Below are 20,996 nucleotides of genomic sequence, written 5' to 3'. Positions count from 1 at the left end.
TACTGTTACATTTGTTCACTTCCTGTATTCCAGGTATGATTCCGCACACTGAAATGCTCTGGCTTTTTAACATTGTGTTTCAAATTTAGTTCTTCCCTGAGATCATATTTATCCTCTCTTGTAGGGAAGTGTTGTATATCATTTTTAGATAATAGGTTATTATTAGCTTTATGCATTATTTTAGCTGTTTGAAAAATAATTTTTAATTTTAATTTTTAATCATTTTGGGGTTTTGATACATGAATGACAAGTCTGAATGGAGGAACATTTATCATTAGTTATTTAGTCACTACTTCTCGTCCCTTTTCTCCTTCTTCATAATGCAACTGTATTTTATGTACTTACACTTGGACATTGTTCATGTCTTTTGGTATGAAACACATGACTTCCAGATGTCTGCTGTCTGTCTGCATGGAACTTTTTTTGTTTTTTCTTTGAATAATCTCATTTATTTTCTGTTTTGCTTGTTGGTCTTTGTTTTAAAGTGCTGACAAAGCATTGCTGTAACAAGGCTGTTTTTTTCCAGGGTGAACTGGAACGTCAACTCTTACAAGCCAACCCCATCCTTGAATCATTTGGGAATGCAAAGACAGTGAAAAATGACAACTCGTCGCGTTTTGTGAGTGCAGAACAAAATATGCCTTTGCAAAGTCACATTCAGCAACTTAAAATGTCAACACCATGTCAGCACTTTGTGTGATCCTAACTTGGTACCAAGATTGATGTGGATGTTGGAAATGGATGTATTTATAGCTTGTCTTATGCACTTCCTGAAGCTTTCATTTTGTCTTGCAGGGGAAATTCATCCGGATCAACTTTGATGTCACCGGTTATATTGTTGGAGCCAACATTGAAACATGTATCCATTTTTATTATAGTTGTTAGCTGAATAGAATTGTGAGATATTTAGTCACAAGTTCTGTCCTGGAATTCCTTCAGTGATAAGAATGTCATATAAATAATAAGTCATAATTTTTCCCTTGACTGCTTGACTCTCAAGACTTACTGGAAAAATCCAGAGCCATACGCCAGGCCAAGGATGAACGCACATTTCACATTTTCTACCAGCTTCTGGCTGGAGCTGGAGAACACCTCAAATGTGAGTATGAAACATGCAGGTTTATCTACAACTCACTTCTTGACTACTACTGCAGAACTCCGGGTCCTCCGGTTTTCGCCCACATTCCAAAATTAATTGGCGACTCTAAAAATTGTTTATGTATGAATGTGAGTGTGACTGGTTGTTTTTCTACAGTATCTGTGATTGACTGGCAACCAATCCAGGGTGCACCCAGCCTCTCGCCCTAAGTCAGCTGGGATAGGCTCCAGCATAATCCCGCAACCCTAGTGAATATAAACAGCATAGAAAATGGATGGATGGACGATTGATTGATTGATTGATTGTACCCCAGTGCAAAAAGCAGGGCCCTTTATGATACCCCTGGTGACCTTGCTTCTTAAAGTTCCTTTATTCTTTCATCCACAGCTGACCTGCTTTTGGAGGGATTCGGCAACTACCGTTTCTTGTCCAATGGCAACATCCCAATCCCGGGCCAACAGGATAAAGACAACTTTCATGAGACTATGGAGGCCATGCACATCATGAGCTTCTCCCATGAGGAGATCCTAGGTATATTTTCCATTGTTTGCTTTACTTGTTCCTTTGTTTACTCTACTCTACTCTATTATATAAGTATAATCAGTATTTTGTATTCATGAAATTTATGTTAAGAGTTTATTGTGTATTGTTGTACGTGTTCAGAAGCAAATTGCAAGTGAAACTATAGGATAAGGCAAAAATTGTGCACAATTTTACATTAAAAATTTATTTTTTCCGGTGCTGTCATTTTCGTAGCCATGTTGAAAGTGGTCTCCTCCGTGCTTCAGTTTGGAAACATTGTATTTAAGAAGGAAAGGAACAGCGACCAGGCCTCTATGCCTGATAATACCGGTAAGCAACTTTCTTTTCTAACATAATTTATGTGCCACTTAAGGGTTCAATTTATATATTAACAATGTTTTTGCCACCACAGTCAAATATAAATTGCATCAATCTGATGTCTTGTCATTGATCTGATATTAACCTTGACTAACTGGAGATTCCCCACACATCTTTTATTTTGCCTCAAACGTGGTACACAGACGTAGGACATTGACACAGCTGCTGTATACCATACATTGAAGCTCACAGCTTTTTAGTATATTCTTCAGCTCATTTCCCCTTTTCCTGGCATATCTGCATTCGGATCCTCGGGGAAGGATGTTGATTTATGTCTTTTCTCTCCCTCAACCTTGTCAACCTGCTATTAAAGCCCATTATTGTGAAGATTTACTCATGATGGATGTGTGGCCCAGTTCCAAACATGTGGCTGTGCATATGTGGCCCTTTTAAAAAGAGGGAGACTGGGCTTAGTCCTAATGATGCTTCACTGCCAAATATTTTAGAGTCTAGCTGACCGAGACAGCTCCTTGCTTGTAGTATTTTCAGTCTCCAGACAGAGAATTGGACATTTGCATTGTATTGCATATGAAAATATGGAATCTGTCATTGTTATAGGACAAAATTGAATGCAAATTGATAATAATTTATTACGCCATTATGTCTCAAGTGATTACTCCATTGTTATACTTATGTGCCCTTTTTTACATTTTAATGTAAATACATTGTTGTGCCTTCCTTCATCTGTTTTCCAGCTGCTCAGAAGCTGTGTCACCTTTTGGGCATGAGTGTCATGGAGTTCACAAGAGCCATCCTCTCACCAAGGATCAAAGTGGGAAGAGACTATGTCCAGAAAGCCCAAACTAAAGAGCAGGTTGGTTGTTAAAAATGTACATTTGCTGCACAGATATTTCAAGAGTATTGGATAAGTGGTAGAATTTGAATGAATGAATGATTTTTAGAATTGCCGCTATAATTTGGTTGTTTTTGTGATTCCTAAATTATGACTTTTTCAAACATATTTTATTTTTTTCATGTGAGACAAATGTCTTTTGCATCCTACTGTATATCATCTCACCATTCCCATCCTTGCTTCAGGCCGACTTTGCAGTAGAGGCCCTGGCTAAAGCGACATATGAACGCCTGTTCCGTTGGCTGGTCCATCGCATTAATAAAGCATTGGACAGGACCAAACGACAGGGGGCCTCATTTATTGGCATCCTGGACATTGCTGGTTTTGAGATTTTCCAGGTTTGGATCTTTTTATTTTCACCTTTTAACAATGTTTGGGACAACAAAAGTTTGTGGAGAAAATGCGAACTTGCTCTAAAACATCGTCAACGAGATTGTTTTTCATTTTGCATTGTTCTGACAAAAAATATTTCTTAAAGCCATCATCCCCAAAGTATTGTAGACAAATGACATAGCAATTATTTCTTCACAGTTAATCATTTGTGTTTCCTCTCCTCTTGTTTACAGCTCAACTCCTTTGAGCAGCTGTGCATCAACTACACCAATGAAAAGCTGCAGCAACTCTTCAACCACACTATGTTCATCCTGGAGCAGGAGGAGTACCAGAGGGAGGGCATTGAGTGGAGCTTCATAGACTTTGGCCTTGACCTGCAGCCCTGTATTGACCTCATTGAGAGACCCGTCAGTACTGTACTCTTACTCAGACTTAAAAACATGGCATGGGAGACTGCTATAAATGAAACCACAACAACAGTTGTAATCCATATCATCACAAAACTTGCTCTGCATTAATTCCTTTAGGCAAACCCTCCAGGGGTGTTAGCTCTGCTAGATGAAGAGTGCTGGTTCCCCAAAGCCACAGACAAGACCTTTGTGGACAAGCTGATCCAGGAACAGGGAACACATACGAAGTTCCAGAAGCCAAGACAGCTCAAAGACAAAGCCGACTTCTGCATCATCCACTACGCTGGCAAGGTATGCTTCAAATGACTCGTAGGTGTATTTTGGGTCATGTGCATGCATGAGTTCCTTGACGAGTGATACCATACCCTAAATATTTATTTTCTTTCCTAATTGTTTGCAAGTGGGAAGTTTACAAGCTTCCCCTGTGGTAGAAATTGGGTGAATTACTATGAATGGATTGGGACTTTTCTAGTGGTGTTATGTAATACGACACAGAGAGACCTGCTGAAGAGGACATCTGCTTAACATTATGAGAACTGCATCTTATGCAACAATCTTTGACAAACCGCAAAGATTTGAGATTTTGTGCTGTGGAGGGAAAGAATGCTGAAGCACAGAGCCACGTCCCCAAATGTTCATTATTAGGTATGCACAAAATAAATCATCTGGTGTGTAGTAAAGAATACACTATGATCTTTGCATGATTGCCAGTGTTGGAAATAACACTAGTAGTACTGGCGTTAAAGGCCTTTATTGTTTTCTAGGATAGGGTAATTCAGTCGTCTCTCATTTATCGCAGTTAATGGGTTCCAGTCCGCGAAATGTGAATTTCTGCGACTTAGGATTCAATATTAATATTATAATAATATAATATAATATATTAATTGTAAATTAATAATGTTTTTTATGTTATTAGAGCCCTGTAGACATGAAATAACACCCCTATAGTCACCTTTATAGTCACGATGAGCAATAATAAAACATAACTCACTGTTAGCATTGGGAAAGTTCATTGTTATTGTAGTATCTCGAAAGTAATGTTGGTCGATCCACAGCATTAAAATACATAAATAAATAAACTGACGTCACTGATATACAGGACAGCCAGTCTAACATTAATCTGTCAACACTGCTAGCTTTGTTTACACCATATTGCACATTAAAAAAAAAGAATATAACATTCTTACTACATTTATACATCAGAAAAGTGGAAAAAGCATAATAGGTCCCCTCTAATAATCATTTTCAGGAGGAACAAGTACAACAGTTATATGACTAGGTTGAGCACTTGTGCATAAGTCTAAACAATCCAGATGTATTGTATGTGTCATGCCTGCCCACGCATGCATTATAAATACCAATGGAAAATATTGATTATTTTTTCCATTACCATCACAGGATTATAAAAGTCTGTCAAATATTTTAGAGGGTATTTGAATACCCTTCAGGTTTTACCAAGTCACCTCTAAGAATATTTTGTTAAATGCCATATTACAGATTTGACAGTTGAATGGCTTTTCCTGCAGGTGGACTATAAGGCAGATGAATGGTTGATGAAGAACATGGACCCTCTAAATGACAACGTGGCCACGCTTCTGCATCAGTCCACAGATAAATTTGTGGCGGAGCTCTGGAAAGATGGTGAGTCATGTTACCATAATCATAATAAATTCCTCTGAGTATCTGACTAAAAAGCGCTATACTAACAGCCTGGTCTGCGTTGCTCAGCCCCTCTCTGTCTCTCTTTGTGTTATAGCGATTCAGACCATTCAAAGGGCTTCATTCTATGACAATGTCACTAGTCTGGATGAGCCAGCAGGTGAATGATGGGGTACTGTCATAGCAGACCTGGGCCAAAATAATAGTGCAATTGTGAAATCAACATCCCTAAAACAGATTAAACTGACAGCCTGACATATACATACTGTATGGTATACGTATTTTAGCCCAGATCTGGTGGATCATCTGTTTCATGCTTCTGGCAGTGCCACCATTTGCTTCCAGGCTGCATGGCTCCTTGTCTTGGCCATAAGCAGTAGCACCAAGCCCTGAGCTCAAGTATTGTATAGCTGCCTATAGTTAAACTCGTGTCCTTTGTGTGCTGTTATGGGTGATCATTATGGCCAATAGCTATAAAGGAAGCTTTTAGGATGTAGGAATCTGAATAGCCCTTTTTGTTTCTTTTGCTTATGTGGTGTGATAACTATGCACGAGGTAAATTAAGGTCTTGGCTGAGGTAAAACGTTTAATGGCATCAATTTCCCGCCTTTTCTAGTAGCAGCAAATTGAAACCAGATGCCGTTTTGTGATGTTTGTGTTGGCGCTGAGCTCAAGGCGTCAATGTTGGAGGTTTCAAACAGCTGGCACACATTACAGCACTCTATGATTCATTATTGTTGTGACGGTAATTCACCTAGTGGGCCATTCAACTGATTTGCTGTGTGACTTTTGGGAAGATTCATCACAATGCGTTTGTTCCACTAGTTGGTGAGATGAGGCTAGACTAATAATTTTAATTGAAATTAATATTGTACTGGGGCAGAGTGCTACTAGTTCACAGCATTTCAAATATTTTAAGCACACGTCCCTCTCGTCCTACTGTTGCATCAAAAATCTATTGTGTGAATGCTGGGAGAATCAACCAGTCATTGTGTGACAACTATAAGTATGATAATATGATTATGCAGCAACCAAATACAAAATTCTTTGTGTTTTAAGATGTATGAGTATTCACAATGGATTTAAACTGTAATAAAGAAAACATCAGCTACTTGCATATGTCCAAATCAGAAATCAGCTATAATGTCACCTCATATTTTGCTTATACTATATTCCCGAAGGGGTGTCTGGGATTTCCAATGATATGCTGTGAGTGTTAACATTCCAGTCTTTAATTAATTTCACATCTCATTTCAGCATTCACACATTGTTTATGGCAGAACTGCAATTTGCAGTTGTCTCTGGATATTTTGCATTTTGTGTTCATTATAGATCATGTAATTCTGTGCAAGTAGACAGAGTTAGTGCGAGATTTAGGATTGTATGTGTGCTGCTGTCTTACAATCATATGTAGTGTCCCTATCATCCATCCGCACTGGGCCTTGTAACTACATCACTGGTTCTCCCTCCTCCCTGTCAAGTCATGCTGTCCTAACTAGTTTTGCGTGTTTCTCCCCTATCAGTGGATCGCATAGTTGGACTGGATCAAGTGGCAGGGATGAATGAGACAGCGTTTGGAGCTACCTACAAAACAAAGAAAGGCATGTTTCGAACCGTGGGTCAGCTCTACAAGGAGTCACTCACCAAACTCATGGCTACGCTGAGGAACACCAACCCCAACTTTGTCCGCTGCATCATCCCCAACCATGAAAAACGAGTAAATGCACACTCTAATCTATGTATTTAGTCAAGTGAAAATAAGAAATGTTTCATCTACTGTAACTTTTCTTATATTAATGTACTTGCTTGTATCCCCTGGGTTCCACCTTTGCCTCAATAATATCCACTTAGTATTTCAATGGTACATTTTGATGTACAAATGGAGGAATCCCTGTTGCATTTCTCTGTATTTACCATTTATTTCTTCTTCCAGGCAGGTAAACTGGAGCCTCACCTGGTTCTGGACCAACTGAGGTGTAATGGTGTTCTCGAGGGGATCCGCATCTGCAGGCAGGGATTTCCAAACCGCATTGTCTTCCAGGAGTTTAGACAGAGGTAACACATGATGTATTTAACTTTTTCTGGAATTTTTTTTTTCATTGCTGTTTTCTTTCTGTTGATAGATATGAGATCCTCACGCCCAACGCTATTCCCAAGGGCTTCATGGATGGGAAACAAGCTTGCGAGAGAATGGTAATGTGTGTTTGCTATGGTTGGATCAATGTTTCATTGTAATTAAACTTTTCTAAAAATTAAAATGCATGTGTGTTTCTTTAACAGATTCAAGCCCTTGAGTTGGATCCCAACCTGTTTCGCATTGGACAGAGTAAGATCTTCTTCAGAACCGGCGTTTTGGCACACTTGGAGGAGGAGCGAGATCTGAAGATTACTGATATCATCATTTACTTCCAGTCTGTGTGCCGTGGATACCTTGCACGAAAGTGAGTGACATCAAGTCATGTCTCAATACTGTATGTGTTTGACACGCTAAAATGTGTTTGTCACATGCATCGGCCTGTCAAGATAACAAATTTTGCTGGAAGATTATTGTCCCACAAATTATTGCAGATAAACAATATTATTGTCAACATTAGTTTGAGAACATTTTTTTCATTCATGTAATAATAATTGGCATAACAATGCAAGTACATTTGGAATGTCACAAAATCGCCACATTTCCAACACTGCTACTGCTGTGTGTGAGCTCATATGCAGCCCTGCGTCTTGTCACTGAGACAAAGACACTGAGTGACTGACAGTGACTATGTCCGTCTCTGTCAAAACCATTAGATCATATTTATTTGTTGTGCTTGTGAATCCTATTACATTGTGTTTAGTTGAAGCCAGTGGGAAATTATCTAGATGAAACCTTATCTCCTTTTAGCTAAAACCTACATCATAGCTGTCCACTCATTGATTTCACAGTTGACAAATGTTGAAGATCCGAGCCCGCTAAGTGCTTTGTATCTAATCTTTAAAGATTGTCATAGACAGCATGATACATTGTTAATGTAGCATATTTCACCCAAAGGGCCTTTGCTAAGAAGCAACAGCAGCTAAGTGCCCTGAAGGTTCTGCAGAGGAACTGTGCTGCCTACCTGAAGCTGCGCCACTGGCAGTGGTGGAGGCTCTTTACCAAGGTAAAAAGAACCATGATGCAGTGTCTATTGTGCATAAACACATCTCTACATCGAAGCATCGCATGGTAGTTTTGGAGAATTAATATCTTGTCCTCTTTCTTGCTTTTTTTGTTACTGTCAGGTAAAGCCTCTGCTGCAGGTGACGAGGCAGGAAGAAGAAATGCAAGCCAAAGATGAGGAGTTGGTAAAAGTGAAGGAAAGACAGCTATTCGTGGAGAATGAGCTTGGGGAGATGGAGAGGAAACACCAACAGGTAGAAATTTCCTGAAATGTTCAAATGGTAAAAAGTATGATAATTAACTTAGTTTCATACAAACTATTTCTTCTGACCAGCTTGTAGAGGAGAAGACCATTCTTGCAGAGCAGCTCCAGGCAGAAACTGAGCTATTTGCAGAGGCTGAAGAGATGAGAGCTCGTCTGGCCTCCAGGAAGCAAGAGCTGGAGGAGATCCTCCATGACTTGGAGTCTCGAGTGGAGGAAGAGGAGGAGAGGAACCAAAGTTTGCAGAATGAGAAAAAGAAAATGCAATCACACATTCAGGTTTGTCTTCATGCGGCATCAGACCCATATCATGTCTAGCTTAATTGCTGCTAATTTGTTCTGGATTTACCACAGGACCTGGAGGAGCAGCTTGATGAGGAGGAAGCCGCAAGACAGAAGCTACAGCTGGACAAAGTCACAGCGGAGGCAAAAATCAAGAAATTAGAAGAAGACATTGTGTTACTTGAGGACCAGAATTCCAAATTCCACAAGGTAAAAGGTCATTTGAATCATTTAAATGTGCTTTTTTTTAAAAGTGGCAGATTTCATGCATTATTTGCAAAGAATATTATGGAAGGTTACAACAGTAATAGCAGTCTTGAAAGCCTTTCAATGTTAAAAAAACAAGGTGTTGCATGCCACAGTTTGGATAAAGCTTTATTTTGTTTCTCATAGGAAAAGAAGCTATTGGAGGACCGGATCAATGAAGCGACTACTTTGCTGACAGAGGAGGAGGAGAAAGCAAAGAACCTTGGCAAACTCAAGAACAAGCAGGAGATGATGATGGTGGATTTGGAGGGTAAGAGGCTATGTTTACACAGTCAGCATTCTGGCAGTTTTTTCTGGCATATTCCAATAAAGTTGCAACCCTGCATACCAGCACATAAGCTGTTTAGTGACTTCAGATCTTTAACTGGGGGACTTGGGGGATCCATTGACCCATTCTAAGGCCCAGTTCTGGAATGACACTCTGTAACATTTTATCATTCAAGCTTATTTCCAACCACTAACTGTAAATGTGTGTTTAGAAATAGTGCTCACGCCATGTATCGTACATTGAAGGCTTTGCACCTTCTTTCAGAACGTTTGAAGAAAGAAGAGAAAACGCGCCAAGAACTGGAGAAGGCCAAACGCAAACTGGACGCAGAGACCACAGACCTGCAGGATCAGATCGCCGAGGTCCAGGCACAGATCGAAGAACTGAAGATTCAAGTGGCTAAGAAGGAAGAAGAGCTACAGGCGTCCTTGGCCAGGTAAGCCAGGGTCTGAGCATAAACCCACACACATACAACCACCCTGTATCCCCCTACCTTTCTGTCACTACAATCCTTGCCTGCTCACAGGGTTTTTACACCTGAAATAATAAAAATAATCTCCCGAAAAGTACAATTTTTGTATCAATACAATAAACTCTTGAGTCTTACAAAGTTAAAAAACATATTTACCACCAGATGAAATACATGTTAGTGAAAAAGCAGTTAAAAGTATATTTGTGGGGTTTACAGCAGCATAAATGTGAATGATACTATATTAGTATATTAAAAGTATACCGTTCTCCAATCAGGACTGATGAGGAGATGGCCCAAAAGAACAACGCTCTCAAGCAGATTCGAGAGCTGCAGGCACAACTTGCTGAGCTCCACGAGGATCTAGAGTCAGAGAAAATATGTCGAAGTAAAGCCGAAAAACTGAAAAGGGACCTAAGCGAGGAGCTTGAGGCTTTGAAGACGGAACTGGAGGACACGTTGGACACCACCGCTGCTCAGCAGGAACTCAGGTATGTAAATAAGCAGATATATCATTGTAACAAGGTGTCCTTCCTGTCTAATTTAGACTTTTCTTTGCCCAAACGCAAGGACCAAACGAGAGCAAGAAGTGGCTGAGCTGAAGAAGGCGATTGATGAGGAGACTAAAAACCACGAGGCTCAGATCCAGGAAATGAGGCAGAGGCACAGCATGGCCCTAGAGGAACTGTCTGAACAACTGGAACAGTCTAAGAGAGTGAGAGATGGGCATTAGACAAACAGGATTCCAGCTCATGTGGTTGTGTTGTGTTTCTCAGTCAAAAAGACACTCAACTCTTTTACATCTGTGTTTCTGCAGTTCAAAGCCAGTTTGGAAAAGAACAAGCAAAGCCTGGAGAATGACAACAAAGAAATGGTCTGTGAGGTTAAAATGCTGCAGCAAACCAAGAGTGAGTCTGAACACAAGAGGAAGAAGCTGGAGGGCCAGCTACAGGAGTTCACGACCAGAGCCACGGAGATGGAGCGGGCCAAAGGGGAGTTGGCTGATCGGTCCCATAAACTCCAGGTAAACATCACTACTTAAACATCAATACCACTGTTTTCTTATGGGATTATATATTTGATTCACTTGTTAACCATATTTGACATCCTCTCCTAGTTGGAGCTAGACAATGTGACGGCTCTACTGGAGGATGCGGAGAAGAAGGGCATCAAACTTACCAAGGATGCTGACAACCTGGGAAGCCAGCTGCAGGATGCACATGTATGAACCACTGCATCATCAAATATCACCTTCTGTTTAGACAGAATTATGTCTATATTATTACATGTCAAGTCTGGTTTGATGGGGATTTTCTGGTTATGTTACATGCTGTATATCTTCCGTCGCTGCATAGGCCTGCAGAGGTTAAATTTTACACCTCCAGAAGCACCTTATATATTTATCATCATACTTGAGTGCACTCTAAGTACTAGGACCCACTCTTGTAGCTGGACTGAATGATTATAGCATGCTGAAAACTTTCAAAGTGGATTTGAAGTGGAAAAATATCGAACGGCATTCAGAAGGTATAGTAACTGCACTCCAGCTGCATTATAAATATTGTTACAGTACTTCACTTCCGCAATGCCAATTTGCTGGGTGGCTTTATGTTAGCATTACTAAAATCAAGTATAGTTGTATTTGTATCATGAAATAAGTATTTCAGGACTCTTCGCCCCCTTGGCTGAGCATGCTAGGGTTTCATGAAAGGGAATTTATCTTCAACTATGTTTGTTTTGCTGCAGGAGTTACTACAGGAGGAGACACGGCAGAAGCTAAACCTGGGCAGCAGAGTGCGTCAACTGGAGGATGAGAAGAACACTTTGCTGGAGCAACAGGAGGAGGAGGAAGAGGCGAGACGAAATCTAGAGAAGCAGCTGCTGACTGCTCATGCTCAGGTATGAGGTTAAAGGGTTTAAGGTCTCAGCAGCATGAATTCAGAGTGTTCCTTACATCCTGTAGTTGAGTGAGACAAAGAAAAAGCTGGAGGAGGATGTGGGAGCCATGGAGGGCCTGGAGGAGGCGAAGAGAAAACTCCAGAAGGACATGGAGCTGACTAACCAGCGTCTGGAGGAGAAGTCTATGACCATGGACAAAATGGAGAAAACCAAAAACAGACTGCAGCAGGAGCTAGATGACCTGATGGTGGACCTTGACCACCAGAGGCAGATCGTCTCCAACCTGGAGAAGAAGCAGAAAAAGTTTGACCAGGTTTTTGCAATCACCTAATATGTTTCATTAGATATCTACGCCTGTCTGACTGTCATCTCTGCTTTGTGCACCAACAGATGCTGGCTGAGGAGAAGACCATCTCAGCCCGTTATGCCGAGGAGCGTGACCGTGCGGAGGCAGAAGCCAGAGAGAAGGATACCAAGGCCCTGTCCATGGCAAGAGCTTTGGAGGAGGCTCTTGAGGCCAAGGAGGAGCTTGAGAGGTTCAACAAGCAGCTCCGTGCTGAAATGGAGGACCTGATGAGTTCAAAGGATGATGTGGGGAAAAATGTGAGTGACCTTGGAACTCTTCAATTCAGAGGCTTCATGTCGACCCACATGTTCAGTTCAAACATTTTTTTCCATAAAACACAGAAAAATCTTACATATATGTATCTTGCAGTAGATCCAGCTGTGTTCCTGTCATTATGAGTGATGTTGTTGCTGCTCACAGGTCCATGAACTGGAGAAGTCCAAGCGTACGCTAGAACAACAGGTGGAGGAAATGCGAACCCAACTGGAGGAGCTAGAGGACGAGCTGCAGGCCACAGAAGATGCCAAACTGCGTCTGGAGGTTAACATGCAGGCCATGAAGGCTCAGTTTGACCGAGACCTGCAGGCCAGAGACGAGCAGGGCGACGAGAAGAAGAGGGCATTGGTCAAACAGGTATTTTATTTTTTAAATGTGTCCTGTCTTACAGTAAACGTAGGTGTGGGTTGAACATGACATGTTCTATGTTGATGTATCATCAGGTGCGTGAGATGGAGGTGGAGTTGGAGGATGAGAGGAAGCAGAGAACGCTGGCTGTGGCCTCCAAGAAGAAGCTAGAGATGGACCTCAACGAGCTGGAAGGGCAAATAGAAACAGCCAACAAAGGCAGGGACGAGGCCATCAAACAGCTTAAAAAACTACAGGTACACACACACACACACATGCACAGTAAGTCCTCCATCTTTTATAGCTTGGTGTGTTCATCCACTTTTACTTGTGTGCTACTGCAGGCTCAGATGAAGGACTACCAGAGGGAGCTGGAGGAGGCCCGAGCCTCCAGGGACGAGATCTTCACACAGTCCAAAGAAAACGAGAAGAAACTCAAGAGCCTTGAAGCTGAAATCTTACAGCTGCAAGAGGTAGATGATTGACATTTAGCATTATTTCATTTCCCATAACAAATCATCTGTTCCTTTAACTGTAAAGGTAAGCAAAATGTAAACATTTTTTACTGCCAAAAATGTTGGCCTTTTTAATTTTTGCTTTGCCCATATTGTACTGAGCAGCCAGCACCACTTCCTATGTGACCACTGGATGCTGTAACAATTCTATGTTCATCATCACACTTTTCATTTTTGCCTCTGCTGTTCCCAAAACACAAGTCGCTGAGCTAAAATTTTGCTAAAATGGTGGAATGATGTCGACATAACCGATATCAAAACCAACCACTTTACTTGACTTTGGCAAGAGACACAAGGAGAATGCATAATAATAATAAATGTAGTTTATTTACATCCATCTGTGCATAGTTTTATTTGGATTCTTCTGTTTACTTTATATCAACAAATCAGCATGGCCTAACAAAAATATGCTGTTTTTTTTCTACCCGACACAGGATCACGCAGCATCTGAGAGAGCCCGTCGACATGCTGAACAGGAACGAGACGAGCTGGCTGATGAGATCTCCAACAGCACCTCTGGGAAGTCAGTGCTCCTGCCTCCTGTCTGGTTGTTGATGTCTTCTACAAGCCGCCATGATGGGAGTTTGACATCCACATTTTGTTCTGTCAGGTCCATGCTGCTGGAGGAAAAGAGGAGGCTGGAAGCTCGCATTGCGCAGCTGGAGGAGGAGCTGGAGGAGGAGCAGGGTAACATGGAGCTACTCAATGACCGCCTCAGGAAGAGCACACTGCAGGTTGGCTCACCTTCACCTACAGAACATGTGCTGTTAGCTTGTAGCAATAAAGTCCTAATATTACAAGATTCAATCACACAAATATAATAGAAATATTGTGTTCATGAAAGTAATGTAATACAAGAAAAAAAGTTGTACATTTAAAAGAATGAAGTGATAATATTACATAAATCAATTAAATTACTAATTTAATTTAGTTGAAATATTGCAAGAACAAAATCATGTGTTTATGAAATGTAACTCAAAGAAAGTTGTAATTGTAAGAGTAAACTACTAAAATTATAAGAATATGCTGACACAATATTTCATGAGTAAAGTATTTATATGCAAAAATTAGGTTCTAATTCAAGAAAAAAAAAGAATAATATTAAAAGAATATGTTGAATGACACAAAATAGTAAAAATATTGCAAGTAAGGTCAATAAAAAGTAAATAGAAAGCTGTAATTTCACGAGAATAAAGTCCAAAAGTTACTACTACTAATGTAGTTGCAATATTGCAAAAATAAAACCATAATTATGCTTTTAAAATGCCATTATAATCTAATACAGTGGTTCCCAAAGTGTGGGCCATAGCCCTCTGGTGGGCCGTGGTGGTACTGCAGGTGGGCCATGAGAGGTCATTAAAAATATGAATATGACATTTTATAGATTTTCAAGTCGGCCCTGATTTGGTAAAGTTTGGGAACCGTGGATCTAATATGATTTTTTTTTATTCCAGGACTAAAGTCCTAATATTCCAACAATAAGTTATTATAAATTCCGGTGTATAGGCTGCTACTTTTTTCTTAAACTTTGAATTCTACTGCTCATACAGCAATTTATGTTAAACTTATGTTAAAATTTATGATGAACTCATTAGATTGTGTCGCTTACAAGTTAGCGAGGAAATGCTAGCTTTTTTGGAAATCGCAGGAAGTCATTATAGTTTAACAACATAACAGTCTGGCTCATGGTGTCCTCTTTCAAAGAACACTTTACTAACATCACTACATTCATCACACAGTAACTTAACACTCAAAATGTCGATATACAATTATACAAACACGTTCCTATATGACTTTGAAATAAAAAGGACCCAACATTTTAAAGTTTTCCCATAAGGCTTTGCATCTGAGCAATGCATTCATTGGAGCACTGCAATGACGTCAGCTTGGGGTACTTGGCTCCCTCTGGTGGAAAGAAGCAGCATTGCAGTGCCATATTCTATGCTTTCTATGCTGCTCCAATTAAATGTTTTTTTCAAAACGAAATGCATTATGGGAAAAGTGTTTTTTTTCATATTAAATGATGAGTCACTCACTTGTGCTTGTAAAATGACAGGAATAATATCATAATAATATCATAGTCATACCCTTTTGGCATAATACTTGAAGAAATGTTGAACAAAATGTTCCAAATAAAAGAATATATTTGCAGTATTAAAGTATGTTGTAGTACTACAAGTCAAAAAGTATTACAATCATAAGCGTGTTAAGATGATGCCTGTTTGACTTCCTGGCTGTTTGTTCAGGTGGACACCCTGAACACTGAGCTGGCAGGCGAACGTGGCGTCGCCCAGAAGAGCGAGAACGCTCGGCAACAGATGGAGCGTCAGAACAAGGTCTTGGAGTCCTCACAGCCCAACAAACAAGTTCACGTTGTGTCAGTGGCCTCGCTTCATACATAAAGTTGCATTTCACCACCACAGGAGTTAAAAGCCAAGCTGGCGGAGCTGGAGGGGGCTGTCAAGTCCAAGTTTAAGGCCTCCATCACGGCCCTGGAAGCGAAGATCCTGCAGCTGGAGGAGCAGCTGGAGCAGGAAACAAAGTACGCGTTGATGTTGACACAACAAGTGAGATACATCATGAAGTACTCCTCTTAACTCCGTGTGTTCTTCTCTGTCTTCAGAGAGAGAGGGGCGGCCAATAAGATTGTTCGGCGTACGGAGAAGAAACTGAAGGAAGTGATGATGCAGGTGGAAGACGAACGTCGTCATGCCGACCAGTACAAGGAGCAGGTGAGAGGGATACCAGGACTGAAGATACTTCTTTTTTCCATGCGATGGTGGTGATGGTGGTGATGGTGTCTGTCCTGTCCAGGTGGACAAAGCCAACTCTCGCATGAAGCAGCTGAAACGTCAACTGGAGGAGGCGGAGGAAGAGGCCACCAAGGCCAACGCCTCCCGCAGGAAGCTGCAGAGAGAGCTGGATGACGCCACTGAAGCTAGCGAGGGACTCAGCCGTGAGGTCAGCAGCCTCAAGAGCCGCCTCAGGTAGGAAGACAACACACTCACGAAAGCAGGGGTCTCAAACTCAATTTACTTGGGGGCCACATCAGATTATACAAAAAAAAACCACATTTATTAAAAACAAAAAAATTTAAAAAACTTCGCTTTGGTTCCAATTTTCTACAAGAAAAGCTCTGATAAAACATTCCACTGTTCTCAAATATCTTACTTTTTATTTTTCTACACAAAATAAGATGAAAAATAAGTAAACAAATCAAGAATAAAGAAAATCAATCAATCAGTAATAAATAAATAAATATAATAATAATAATAAAACGGCAAATAATAAAAACTTAAGAAACCACATATAGTTGGTGGGTAGACAAATTATTTTTTTCAGATTAAAATGAACAAAGCATTATTAGAGCCCTGTAGACATGACAAAACACGACTATAGTCACATTTTCTGTTTTTATTTACAACATATTGCGCAACTGCAGGGTCTTGAGACACATGCTAACTCGCAAACTAGAGATCTCGCGGCCTAAACGGTAGCCTCCAAGTAATTTCCTTTAAACTTAAATTACCAAAAACTTACCACTTCCACACGGATAGGGAGGATAACTATTAACAGTTATTTAACCTTTAACATGAACATTAATCAAACATAATAATTTTTTCTGGGTACATGATACCATACAGCATCCATATCAAACTTGCTCGGGCCGCGCTAACATTAAACTTTCATATCAAGGCGGGGGGCCTCAAACTAGTGTCCTGCGGGCCACATTTGGCCCGCGGGCCGCATGTTTGAGACCCCTGCACTGAAGTGATCGGTTATAATGCCGAATGTTATAAAGTTATTGATGGATGAACGTCATTTTTTGCTTATTGTCATACACTCTTACGAGCTATTTTTCTTGACATCGTTATATTTGTACAACCAAATATGTCAAACATATTAGTTCATGTAAAACACTGACATTCCATGTTGCTGCCTCCGAACTACCTGATTATTCCTCATCCGTGCAATCCATGAATGCAGGGAAACGCTACTTCTGTGCAATATTTTTGTGCATTACATTGTTTATTGTTTGTTTTTATTATTATTTACATTATATGTGCACTGAAACACAAGCCTTTTTTAATCTTTTTGCGATAATGCTATTCTATTCTATGAGATGAGATGAGATGAGATGAGATGAGATGAGATGCTTTTTTTCCATGACTGTATGCCGCCATCTTTTGGCCAAAGCACATCCAGCATTAGCAAGCGCTAAGTTTTGTCCCTGTCTACTTGATGCAGGCGAGGCGGACCAGTCAGCAGCTTCTCCAGCCGCTCCGGCCATCACAACATCAACGTGGACGGCACCTCCATCGACAGATCGGATGATGACGCCGACAGCCGCACCAGCGACTTCAACGACACCAACGTGGAGTAAAAGGCTTTTACGCACGGTCACTCCTCCAACGCATTCTTTTTAAAGACAGGAAGCAGTGAAGCTGGGTGGCAACACACCACTACCACTACTCTCTGTTTTTTTTTTTTTTTTTTTATTCTACCCCCCCATCTTTGGATGTGACACTTCTGGAGCCCAACGGACAACTCGGCTCCTTCCTCATGTATTCTTACTGTAGGTACAAAAAAAGCTGACACTTCCTCTGTGACCTTCTGACCAACACTAATGTCTTAGTGCAAAGGACTGAATGTCACGTGTACTATTATTAATAATACTATTATTATTACTGTGAAAACAATGCTCATCTCAACATATGGCTGCTTGACATGCAATGCACGCATCGGGAGAAGAAATGGAACATGACGTCTGACTGCATCACTGCCCCCTTTGTTGCTCCTCTATAATACAAAAACACATTTGACAACCAATATTTCGTTCTGATGCCTGTAAAGTTCACATCATCTACCCACTGCACCTTTAAAAGGACCCGTGCAGAACCACCATGGCTGTCTGCAGACTCTCTCAACACCTAGGTTTTTTTTTAAGTGCCTTAGACACTAACCAAGAACAGAAATGGGCAACGATTTTGTTACTTCAAAACGATATCCAACACTTGTATTTATTTTTTTTGCTGTGCTGCATATCATCTGTGACGTGTACCTCCATTGTTCAAAAGCTCTTCGGGTCCGAGTCGGTATGTCAGTAAGTCTCCAAAAATCATTATTATTTGGACATTTGGTTGGAAGCTTTAACATCCTGGAATAGTTTCATTCATTAACTTCCTATTATTATTATTGTTATTATTATTATTATTATCCAGCTGGCTGTTGACAAAAGCAGGCATTCCACTACACAAATACTCTCATATTTCTTGTATCTGGATTTAGAGACAGTAATATTTTTTTTTTGTTTTTGATTTGTTTTTTAAGGAAAATAAAGCATATTCATTGTAACTTTGTTGGTTTTTCATTTGTCCTGTCATTTGTGGAGATTTTCCAAGCTGCTTTTCAATGTTTGCAGACAAGAAAAATGACGCGCTTGAAAATGTTTAGAGCCAAAATTAATGAGGAATGAATTCTTAATTTAGGTTGTGCAGCTTAACTGTAACAGTGGTCTCAGACAGTATCTGATCTCTGATACCACCTTTTGCCTCAAATATCTGACCACTTTCTGTGTATCAGTGAAGCTGCACACATGCTCTCTGCAGACGAGAAGATCATGGAAAAGTTGATTTATTTCCGTAATTCCATTCAAAAAGTTGAACTTAGATAAGACATAGATAAGAGATTTAGGCCCCACAATTTAAAGGTATTTCTTTATTTTTACATAATTTGGGCTTCCAGCTCATAAAACCCACAAAAACAAGATTTCATTCATTCATTCATTCATTTTCTACCGCTTTTTTCCTCACGAGGGTCGCGGGGGGTGCTGGAGCCTATCCCAGCTGTCTTCGGGCGAGAGGCGGGGTACACCCTGGACTGATCGCCAGCCAATCACAGGGCACATATAGACAAACAACCATTCACACTCACATTCATACCTATAGACAATTTCAACAAAATTATAAAACTGTGAAGAAATCCCAATGACTCTCTCACTTTTTGCAAGAAAAAGGAAAGAAATACATCAACACAATCAAAATACTTTCAAAATGATATTAAAATCTGCTTTCTTAAATCCAAACCCGTTTTAAGAATTTATGTAATATTATCAAAAGGAAAATGAGGGGTGCCAGACAAAAAACAAACAAAGGCTGGCATCCAGCAGGAAATCTGGACTTCCATAAATCCCAGCCAATGCCATTGCATATGGAGGCAGTGATTAAGTCAAAGGGATTCCCAATCAAGTATTGAAGATTGACGGATCGTTTTGAAAGTACCATATTGTGATTGTCAAGTCAAACCATTGTCCAAAATAATTTAGATAAGACAAACATGAGAAAAAATAAAAATAAAAAATACTTTTCATAGCCCTCATTAAGGAGATAATTTTCGTTGCAATTATGTTATTTTGCTAAATTAAACACGGGAGATCAGGTGGGTAAAAATCTGAACCGGAAATGGGGATCAGCTTTAAGCGTACCTGGGCGTCTGCATTAGGGCACTTCCTTTTTTAGCAGGTAAGGCTGCAGACAGGTGGGATCGAAAGGTAGTCAGAACTGCACTCCAAACCTTGCGCAAGCTGGAGCTATACAACACTGAAGAGGCAGCCGGTAAGAAATTCCCTTTAATATTAGCGCTGTGGTTTGACGCGCCGGTGCCACTTAAGGCACGGCTCTTTTTTTTTTGGATGAGACGGCCGCCGATGACGCGAGCCTCACTTTAGTTATTGTGATTACATTAAAAGCATTAACACGGTGCAATTGGTTAGAACAGTGGGATGTGGAACACCGTCGATCGCCTGTGTCGCGTAGGTGCACACGGCGGCTCGCGGTGGTTCATTTAATTGGCACTAATTGGCCTGATCAGCGGGCTTTGGGCATCGAAGGAATGCGTTATGCTCATTTCTTTGCAGTGTGCTACCTTATTATTTGGCGCCTTTATTATAATAATTTTAGTTACTTGGCAAGATAGGCGTGAGTTATGAGTTGTAAAAAACAAATATTGTAAGTACTTGCCATTGTTTCAACTGCGGGCCCTGGATCTATAGTCTGTCAAACTTTTAGAATGGGATTGCGTAAATAAATAAAGTCTCCCATGATATCCCAATGAGTCAGCATATGATTGGCGTCTTGTACATGTATTTTTAACCATGTCACAAATAGTCAAGTTGACGTACATCTCTTTCAAGGAATATACTGTATAATTGCTGTATAGTCAGAATCTTCATGAGGCATTCAAGTCCAAAGTCTGTAGTAATGTGATCATCCAACCCCGATATAAAGCTGTCTGCTACAGTTCTCCATCAATTGTGTTCCGTGTCCATTGTCATACTATCAATATCGTATACTGTACACCGATCCAGAGCATACCAAACAAGCTAACTTCACATTACAACTAGCCTTTTATTGTAGCCAGCCTAACATTTTTGCTTATGTTTATGAAAAATGGGAGCAAAAACAAGGGTTGTGTTTACATTTTGTGTATTTATGCATATATAAACACAAAATATATACATGTATATACTCTATACAGATGTATGTTTGTGGCCTTACATATACAGTATGTGTACGCATATATATATATATATATATATATATATATATATATATATATATATATATATATATATATATATATATATATATATATATATATATATATATATAT

The 20,996-nt window shown here is 40.2% G+C and overlaps 1 protein-coding gene across 2 annotated transcripts in view; it reads left to right on the top strand.

Moving 5' to 3' along the window:
- LOC131126211 (myosin-10) overlaps positions 1–18,703 on the top strand; it is a 34,174-nt gene extending 15,471 nt beyond the window's left edge. For both annotated transcript variants that reach the window (XM_058068506.2, XM_058068496.2), the window contains 37 exons: positions 527–619; positions 796–859; positions 1,001–1,099; positions 1,487–1,630; positions 1,856–1,951; positions 2,695–2,813; positions 3,038–3,190; positions 3,419–3,592; positions 3,713–3,886; positions 5,122–5,236; positions 6,778–6,971; positions 7,188–7,309; positions 7,378–7,447; positions 7,535–7,695; positions 8,286–8,394; positions 8,516–8,647; positions 8,728–8,934; positions 9,010–9,147; positions 9,331–9,454; positions 9,737–9,908; positions 10,220–10,432; positions 10,512–10,656; positions 10,759–10,965; positions 11,059–11,163; positions 11,688–11,840; positions 11,905–12,153; positions 12,231–12,443; positions 12,607–12,819; positions 12,906–13,067; positions 13,155–13,283; positions 13,760–13,848; positions 13,936–14,059; positions 15,572–15,661; positions 15,749–15,867; positions 15,949–16,057; positions 16,140–16,312; positions 17,574–18,703. In XM_058068506.2, coding sequence (XP_057924489.2) covers positions 527–619; positions 796–859; positions 1,001–1,099; positions 1,487–1,630; positions 1,856–1,951; positions 2,695–2,813; positions 3,038–3,190; positions 3,419–3,592; positions 3,713–3,886; positions 5,122–5,236; positions 6,778–6,971; positions 7,188–7,309; positions 7,378–7,447; positions 7,535–7,695; positions 8,286–8,394; positions 8,516–8,647; positions 8,728–8,934; positions 9,010–9,147; positions 9,331–9,454; positions 9,737–9,908; positions 10,220–10,432; positions 10,512–10,656; positions 10,759–10,965; positions 11,059–11,163; positions 11,688–11,840; positions 11,905–12,153; positions 12,231–12,443; positions 12,607–12,819; positions 12,906–13,067; positions 13,155–13,283; positions 13,760–13,848; positions 13,936–14,059; positions 15,572–15,661; positions 15,749–15,867; positions 15,949–16,057; positions 16,140–16,312; positions 17,574–17,709 — 5,289 coding nt within the window. In that variant the 3' untranslated portion in view covers positions 17,710–18,703. The remainder of the gene's footprint in view (positions 1–526; positions 620–795; positions 860–1,000; positions 1,100–1,486; positions 1,631–1,855; positions 1,952–2,694; positions 2,814–3,037; positions 3,191–3,418; positions 3,593–3,712; positions 3,887–5,121; positions 5,237–6,777; positions 6,972–7,187; positions 7,310–7,377; positions 7,448–7,534; positions 7,696–8,285; positions 8,395–8,515; positions 8,648–8,727; positions 8,935–9,009; positions 9,148–9,330; positions 9,455–9,736; positions 9,909–10,219; positions 10,433–10,511; positions 10,657–10,758; positions 10,966–11,058; positions 11,164–11,687; positions 11,841–11,904; positions 12,154–12,230; positions 12,444–12,606; positions 12,820–12,905; positions 13,068–13,154; positions 13,284–13,759; positions 13,849–13,935; positions 14,060–15,571; positions 15,662–15,748; positions 15,868–15,948; positions 16,058–16,139; positions 16,313–17,573) is intronic.
- Positions 18,704–20,996: the final 2,293 nt, after the last annotated feature.

The sequence above is a fragment of the Doryrhamphus excisus genome, linkage group LG9 (genome assembly GCF_037039965.1).
Source record: "Doryrhamphus excisus strain RoL-2023G ecotype Guam linkage group LG9, RoL_Dexc_Guam_v1.1, whole genome shotgun sequence".
Classification (NCBI taxonomy): Eukaryota; Metazoa; Chordata; class Actinopteri; order Syngnathiformes; family Syngnathidae; genus Doryrhamphus; species Doryrhamphus excisus.
The sequence above is the reverse complement of the archived record's forward strand: the minus strand, read 5'-3'. Positions and strand labels throughout refer to the sequence as shown.